The sequence below is a fragment of the Embiotoca jacksoni genome, unplaced genomic scaffold, assembly GCF_022577435.1.
Source record: "Embiotoca jacksoni isolate LCO1_2020_lvr unplaced genomic scaffold, fEmbJac1.0.p SCAF_122, whole genome shotgun sequence".
NCBI lineage: Eukaryota > Metazoa > Chordata > Actinopteri > Embiotocidae > Embiotoca > Embiotoca jacksoni.
The window spans coordinates 102501-110000 of record NW_027185255.1 but is presented as its reverse complement, the minus strand read 5'-3'; the positions used below and the strand labels follow the sequence as shown (position 1 = coordinate 110000).

Sequence of the window (7500 nt, the reverse complement as noted above, 5' to 3'; positions counted from 1 at the left end):
TTAGAGACGTGAAAAATTCACGTGAACAGTTACTGTTCTATTTTAGCCGGATCGAACTGATCAAACCTGATGATCGTATAAATAAAGCGTCAGCAGCGAATCGGATCAATAACTAAATTTAACAGAAAGAAAAACATTAATTATGAACTCTGGTAGTTTCCTGTTCGCTCTGAAGTCGTGTTTCTGAAAAATACCACCAGGTGTCGCCAAACCGTCTCATCAATAATACAATAAATCAGTGTGATCGGTTCATTGGGAGGGCTCAGTGGTTGTCTGGACCACACACACATCCACCCCCCCCCCCCCCCCCGCCACACACACACACACACACAGGCCTGTCTATCCATGAGAGGACCAGTAGTCCTGGGCCCTGAACTCAGACCTGGACCTGGTTCTGGTTCTGACCTGGACCCTCAAACAGCCCTTTCAAGGTCTGTCCTCAAATTACATGCACACACACACATAGTGTTTGTCCAGAGGGGGCGGGGCCTGAGAGGACAGGTGTGTCGTCTGTCAGTTGGTAAAAACATTTGGCACTAGGTGAACTGAGAGGCTCTGATCCGGTTCTGATCTGGTTCAGGTCCGAGGCGATGGCCACATCTCTCCTGTTGGATTCTTGGATACAGACCCGGTTCTGGTCCGACACACATCTTTAATAACCCACCTGATCTGAACAAATCAATAAATCCAGACTTGAGAGTCACTGAAGTCCGAACCGGACTGGTTCTGGTTCGTGTATATGATACAGAAGGTTTTATTTCTGCTGATTTGTGTTTTTATTTGTATGAGCGTCAGTAAAAGTGGGCGGAGCATTCCTCCATGTGAGGCTCTGATTGGACGGACTGTTATCGACAGTTTGATTTGATCCGTCAGAAAATAAAAGTTTGTGACGTCAGAGCTTAAAAACACTTCGTGTCGTTATTGATCTCATTGTTTTCTTGACCAACCGTGTGATCGATAAAACACGTAAAACACTTTCAAATCGCTGATCAGATCGCTGTGGCTCCTTGAGGAGCTCCTGGTTTTCGGTCCGGTCCGGTCCGGTCCGGTCAGACGTAGAGTCGTGAGTGTCGCAGTTTCCACCTCCTGGAGCGGACTTTGAAGAAGAAGAAGAGGAGCATGAGGAAGAGGCAGGAGCAGACGTACAGAACCACACACAGACTCATGTCCACGCTGTTGAAGCCCAGACCCAGAATCCACACGCCTGCTGCTCCTCCTGCTCCTCCTGCTCCTCCTCTTCCTCCTCCCAGCCCCTCCCCCCTCACAGCCTGATGTTCAGCTCGATGCTCCGAAGTCTTCTCCGGCTCTTTCGTGCCTCCTCCTGCTGCTGCTCCTCGCTGCTCCTCCTGAGGCCGGCCGGTCCGTCCAGGCTCGGTAACAGGAGGAGGAGGAGCAGGGAGTCGCGGGGGAGTCAGGGAGTATTTGGGCGACAGGTTGGAGGCTCCGTAGTGATGTCTCAGGAACCGCAGGACGCTGTCGTAGTTCCAAACGTGGACGCCGTTTTTCTCCTCATGACAGGAGGCGCAGAGGGAGGGGCTAGGCCAGGGAGCTTTAGGGAAGAGGGGGTCATCACTCAGAGAGCCTGCAGGAGGAGGAGGAGGAGGAGGAAAACCATCAGAAACAGTTTTAGAATCTGTATTGACTGTTATTTCCATGTTTGTTGTTGTTTGCTTGTTTATTTGTATGTTTACTTGTTTGTTATTTGATTTCCTTTAGTTGTTTATTGTTGTTTTTAGTTCGGTGCTGTTTATTTGTTTATGTTGTTTTATGCTTCTTAGTTTTTGTTTTTAGAATGTTTTGTTGTTTACTGTTTATTTACTTGTTTTTATTTTGTTGTTTACTTGTTTGTCATTTATGTATGATTTTTTTGTTTGGATGTTTGTTGTTTACTTGTTTGTTTAGAAGTTTTTTGGGTACTTGTTTATTGGTTTATGTTGTTACGTTTATTTGATTTTGTTGTTAGAATGTTTATGTTTACTGTTTATTTTGTTGTTTATTTGTTGTTAAGATGTTGGTTGTTCACCATTTATTTGTTTTTGTTTTGTAAATGTTTGTTGTTCAGGTCTCAGAAGCTGGATTCAGCAGTTTGTCAACATTTACCCAAAAACAAAACAAAACAAAAAAAAAACAATAAACATGTGATCATCAATACCTTCGATCAGAAACTGATCAATGAACCAGATTTTTATTCTGTGAAGTCGGTTCAGGAGAAAATATTTGTGTGTGTGTGTGTGTTTCTGTATGTGTGTTTCTGTGTGTGTGTGTGTGTGTGTGTGTGTTTCTGTATGTGTGTTTCTGTGTGTGTGTGTGTGTGTGTGTTTCTGTGTGTGTGTGTGTGTGTGTGTGTGTGTGTGTGTGTTTCTGTGTGTGTTTCTGTGTGTGTGTGTGTGTGTGTTTCTGTGTGTGTGTGTGTGTTTCTGTGTGTGTGTGTGTGTTTCTGTATGTGTGTTTCTGTGTGTGTGTGTGTGTGTGTGTGTGTTTCTGTATGTGTGTTTCTGTGTGTGTGTGTGTGTGTTTCTGTGTGTGTTTCTGTGTGTGTGTGTGTGTTTCTGTGTGTGTGTGTGTGTGTGTGTGTGTGTGTGTGTGTGTGTGTGTGTGTGTTTCTGTGTGTGTGTGTGTGTGTGTACCTGCCACTCTGTAGTTGACCCGGTTGTGTTGCCTCCACAACCAGAGGATCTGCTGCTCTCTCGTTGTGACTCCGCCCACACCAGCTGCCGCCGCCTGTTCGAAGTGTCGACCGCATTCCTCACAGCCGAAGAAAGTCCGGATGTAGCGACGCATCACCTGCAGCACCGGAGCGACCTCGCCCTCCAGACCTGAGTCACACACACACACACACACACACACACACACACACACACACACACACACACACACACACACACACCTTTCAGCTCCCAAACAGCCTTCTGAAAAATGTGTGTGTGTGTGTGTGTGCGTGCATGTGTGTACCTGTGTTCTCCAGTGCAGTGGGCGTGGCATCATGTTGGACAGTGAGAACGTGGAACAGAGTCCAGAGAGAACATGGGTAACCACGGAGACCGGCCCTACTGCCCTGGCAACCAACCCAGCGAAGCTCCGCCCCCAAGAACACACCCGAGATCTGGAGAGGAAACAGGACTTGAGCTGCTGCTCGTGTGTGTGTGTGTGTGTGTGTGTGTGTGTGTGTGTGTGTGTGTGTGTGTGTGTGTGTGTGTGTGTGTGTGTGCGTGCGTGCGTGAGTGTGTGTCACCCTCATCTTGTTGTCCACCAGGTCCAGGACTGCCTGGTAGGGGATTCCCTGCAGCGGCAGACTGAGCAGCCAATCAGAGAGCGTCTCCATCAGCTTCACCACCGAGCCTCCACCTGGATACAGCTGGACAGGTGGAGACAGACAGATCAGTTATCAGAACACGGAGGGGGCGGGGCCTCAGGAGGTTCATCTGGACCTGTATAGTACTGGAGCTGTGCTGTTACCTTGGCGACCAAAGTCACAAAGTCCTTGAAAACCTTTAGCTCCTCCCCCTCCAGTGTATTGTGGGTAGCGAGTTCAACCCTCAGCAGGTAGTGCAGCGCCGACTCCAGGTCAGCCGAGTACACCACAGATCTGCAGAGACACGAGGACGGTCACACACCTGGTTCTGACCCGGTTCTGAACCGGTCCGACTGAGTCCGACCCGGTCCAGTCACTCACCTGTCAAAGTCCCTCCAGGGTTCTGAACTCAGTTTGTCCGGCGCCAACATCTGACTGGAGCTGCTGCCCTCCAACTTCAACCTGCGCTGAACCCCCGACAACAACCTCAACAAGGAGGAGAAGAAGAACCGGAGAGGCTTCTCACTGAGGAGGAGGGGGGGGGTGAAGAAGAGGAGGAGGAGGAGGAGGAGGGGGGGTGAAGAAGAGGAGGAGGAGGGGGGGTGAAGAAGAGGAGGAGGAGGACGAGGAGGAGGGGGGGTGAAGAAGAGGAGGGGGGATGAAGAAGAGGAGGAGGAGGACGAGGAGGAGTGGGGGGTGAAGAAGAGGAGGAGGAGGACGAGGAGGAGGGGGGGTGAAGAAGAGGAGGGGGGATGAAGAAGAGGAGGAGGAGGACGAGGAGGGGGGGTGAAGAAGAGGAGGAGGGGGACGAGGAGGAGGGGGGTGAAGAAGAGGAGGACGAAGAGGAGGGGGGGTGAAGAAGAGGAGGGGGGATGAAGAAGAGGAGGAGGAGGACGAGGAGGAGTGGGGGGTGAAGAAGAGGAGGAGGAGGACGAGGAGGAGGGGGGGTGAAGAAGAGGAGGGGGGATGAAGAAGAGGAGGAGGAGGACGAGGAGGAGTGGGGGGTGAAGAAGAGGAGGAGGAGGACGAGGAGGAGGGGGGGTGAAGAAGAGGAGGGGGGATGAAGAAGAGGAGGAGGAGGACGAGGAGGGGGGGTGAAGAAGAGGAGGAGGGGGACGAGGAGGAGGGGGGTGAAGAAGAGGAGGACGAAGAGGAGGGGGGGTGAAGAAGAGGAGGAGGACGAGGAGGGGGGGGGGTGAAGAAGAGGAGGAGGAGGGGGGGTGAAGAAGAGGAGGAGGAGGGGGGGTGAAGAAGAGGAGGAGGAGGACGAGGAGGGGATGAAGAAGAGGAGGAGGAGGACGAAGAGGAGGGGGGGTGAAGAAGAGGAGGGGGGATGAAGAAGAGGAGGAGGAGGACGAGGAGGGGGGGTGAAGAAGAGGAGGAGGGGGACGAGGAGGAGGGGGGTGAAGAAGAGGAGGACGAAGAGGAGGGGGGGTGAAGAAGAGGAGGAGGACGAGGAGGGGGGGGGGTGAAGAAGAGGAGGAGGAGGGGGGGTGAAGAAGAGGAGGAGGAGGGGGGGTGAAGAAGAGGAGGAGGAGGACGAGGAGGGGATGAAGAAGAGGAGGAGGAGGACGAAGAGGAGGGGGGGTGAAGAAGAGGAGGAGGAGGAGGACGAGGGGGGGGTGAAGAAGAAGAGGAGGAGGAGGACGAGGAGGGGGGGTGAAGAAGAGGAAGAGGAGGACGAGGAGGAGGGGGGGTGAAGAAGAGGAGGAGGAGGAGGACGAGGGGGGGGGGTGAAGAAGAAGAGGAGGAGGAGGACGAGGAGGGGGGGTGAAGAAGAGGAAGAGGAGGACGAGGAGGAGGGGGGGTGAAGAAGAGGAGGAGGAGGACGAGGAGGGGGGGTGAAGAAGAGGAGGAGGAGGGGGGGTGAAGAAGAGGAGGAGGAGGGGGGGTGAAGAAGAGGAGGAGGAGGACGAGGAGGAGGGGGGTGAAGAAGAGGAGGAGGAGGGGGGGTGAAGAAGAGGAGGAGGAGGACGAGGAGGAGGGGGGGGTGAAGAAGAGGAGGAGGAGGAGGACGAGGGGGGGGGGTGAAGAAGAAGAGGAGGAGGAGGACGAGGAGGGGGGGTGAAGAAGAGGAAGAGGAGGACGAGGAGGAGGGGGGGTGAAGAAGAGGAGGAGGAGGAGGACGAGGGGGGGGTGAAGAAGAAGAGGAGGAGGAGGACGAGGAGGGGGGGTGAAGAAGAGGAAGAGGAGGACGAGGAGGAGGGGGGGTGAAGAAGAGGAGGAGGAGGACGAGGAGGGGGGGTGAAGAAGAGGAGGAGGAGGGGGGGTGAAGAAGAGGAGGAGGAGGACGAGGAGGAGGGGGGTGAAGAAGAGGAGGAGGAGGACGAGGAGGAGGGGGGTGAAGAAGAGGAGGAGGAGGGGGGGTGAAGAAGAGGAGGAGGAGGACGACGAGGGGGGGGGTGAAGAAGAAGAGGAGGAGGAGGAGGACGAGGAGGGGGGGGTGAAGAAGAGGAAGAGGAGGACGAGGAGGAGGGGGGGTGAAGAAGAGGAGGAGGACGAGGAGGGGGGGGTGAAGAAGAGGAGGAGGAGGAGGGGGGGTGAAGAAGAGGAGGACGAAGAGGAGGGGGGGGTGAAGAAGAGGAGGAGGAGGACGAGGAGGGGATGAAGAAGAGGAGGAGGAGGACGAGGAGGAGGGGGGGTGAAGAAGAGGAGGAGGAGGAGGACGAGGAGGAGGGGGGGTGAAGAAGAGGAGGAGGAGGACGAGGAGGAGGGGGGGTGAAGAAGAGGAGGAGGACGAGGAGGGGGGGGTGAAGAAGAGGAGGAGGACGAGGAGGGGGGGGGGTGAAGAAGAGGAGGAGGACGAGGAGGGGGGGGTGAAGAAGAGGAGGAGGACGAGGAGGAGGGGGGGTGAAGAAGAGGAGGAGGACGAGGAGGGGGGGGTGAAGAGGAGGAGGAGGACGAGGAGGAGGGGGGGGTGAAGAAGAGGAGGAGGACGAGGAGGAGGGGGGGTGAAGAAGAGGAGGAGGAGGAGGAGGAGGGGATGAAGAAGAGGAGGAGGACGAGGAGGAGGGGGGGTGAAGAAGAGGAGGAGGAGGAGGAGGAGGGGATGAAGAAGAGGAGGATAGAAGTGTGACCATGTTGGTAAAAAAATGTATTTGTTTCTTTATTGTGCAGACTGAGAGGTGACTGATGGAAACACAACTCACCTGAAGCAGGTGTGTGTGTGTGTGTGTGTGTGTGTGTGTGTGTGTGTGTGTGTGTGTGTGTGTGTGTGTGTGTGTGTGTGTGTGTGTGTGTGTGTGTGTGTGTCAGTACTCACCTGTGCAGGTGAGCGTGCGTCCCGTTGGGGTTCAGCAGGTAGACAGAGGGAAATGTTGAGATCTTCAGAGCGTCCAGCAGGTGGCGATCAGAGCTCAGAGCTCTCTTCACCTGCACACCTGAATACTGCAGCAGGTCCAGGATCACCTGCACGCGCGCACACACACACACACACACACACACACACACACACACAGTAAATAAACAGGAAATGAGGGGAAAGACAGTAAGGGACTGTAAACTGAACTGATTAATCAGTGATTGCAGGGAGATACTCAGCTTCATGATTGATTGATTGATTGATTGATTGATTGATTGATTGATTGATAGACACAACTGGACCTGGTTCCGTTACCTCTCGTCCGACGTACGAGTCTGGATCCTCGACGATGACGGCGGTGTAGTGATCTGACCTTTGACCCAGCAGAGGCAGCAGGTCTGCAGCGCTGCAGACAACACAGAGAGAGACAGGTGTTAGAGGAGGCGGGGCGGGGTACCGGTCCTGGGTCTGGGTCTGGGACTGGTCCTGGGTCTGGGTCTGGGTCTGATTCTGGTCCTGGTTCTGGGTCTGGTTCTGGGACTGGTTTTGGTCCTGGGTCTGGGTCTGGTTTTGGTCCTGGGTCTGGTTTTGGTCCTAGGTCTGGGTCTGGTTTTGGTCCTGGGTCTGGTCCTAGTTCTGGGTCTGGTTTTGGTCCTGGGTCTGGGTCTGGTCCTAGTTCTGGGTCTGGTCCTGGTTCTGGTTCTGGGTCTGGTCCTGGTTCTGGGTCTGGTTTTGGTACCTGTATGGCTCTAACGGAGGACAGCGGTTGGGCCGGTCCAGCTTGGTGTGGTTCTGCAGGATGTTGACCATCAGCTGTCGGACGGACTGGATCTCTCTGTCAGCACCTGCACACAAAGAACAGCTTGTTTGTAAACAAACTATTTATTTACACCCAGGTCATTGTTTA

At 54.2% G+C, this 7500-nt stretch overlaps 1 protein-coding gene across 1 annotated transcript in view; it reads right to left on the bottom strand.

Moving 5' to 3' along the window:
• qsox2 (quiescin Q6 sulfhydryl oxidase 2) overlaps positions 1-7500 on the bottom strand; it is a 10725-nt gene that overhangs the window by 495 nt on the left and 2730 nt on the right. Inside the window, exons 4-12 of the mRNA XM_069145329.1 lie at positions 7333-7438; positions 6909-6999; positions 6555-6700; positions 3674-3817; positions 3457-3586; positions 3233-3355; positions 2953-3103; positions 2628-2816; positions 1-1582 (exon numbers count right to left, since the gene is read on the bottom strand). The exon at positions 1-1582 is cut by the window's left edge and continues 495 nt beyond it. Of these exons, the coding sequence (XP_069001430.1) occupies positions 1050-1582; positions 2628-2816; positions 2953-3103; positions 3233-3355; positions 3457-3586; positions 3674-3817; positions 6555-6700; positions 6909-6999; positions 7333-7438 (1613 nt within the window). The 3' untranslated portion in view covers positions 1-1049. The remainder of the gene's footprint in view (positions 1583-2627; positions 2817-2952; positions 3104-3232; positions 3356-3456; positions 3587-3673; positions 3818-6554; positions 6701-6908; positions 7000-7332; positions 7439-7500) is intronic.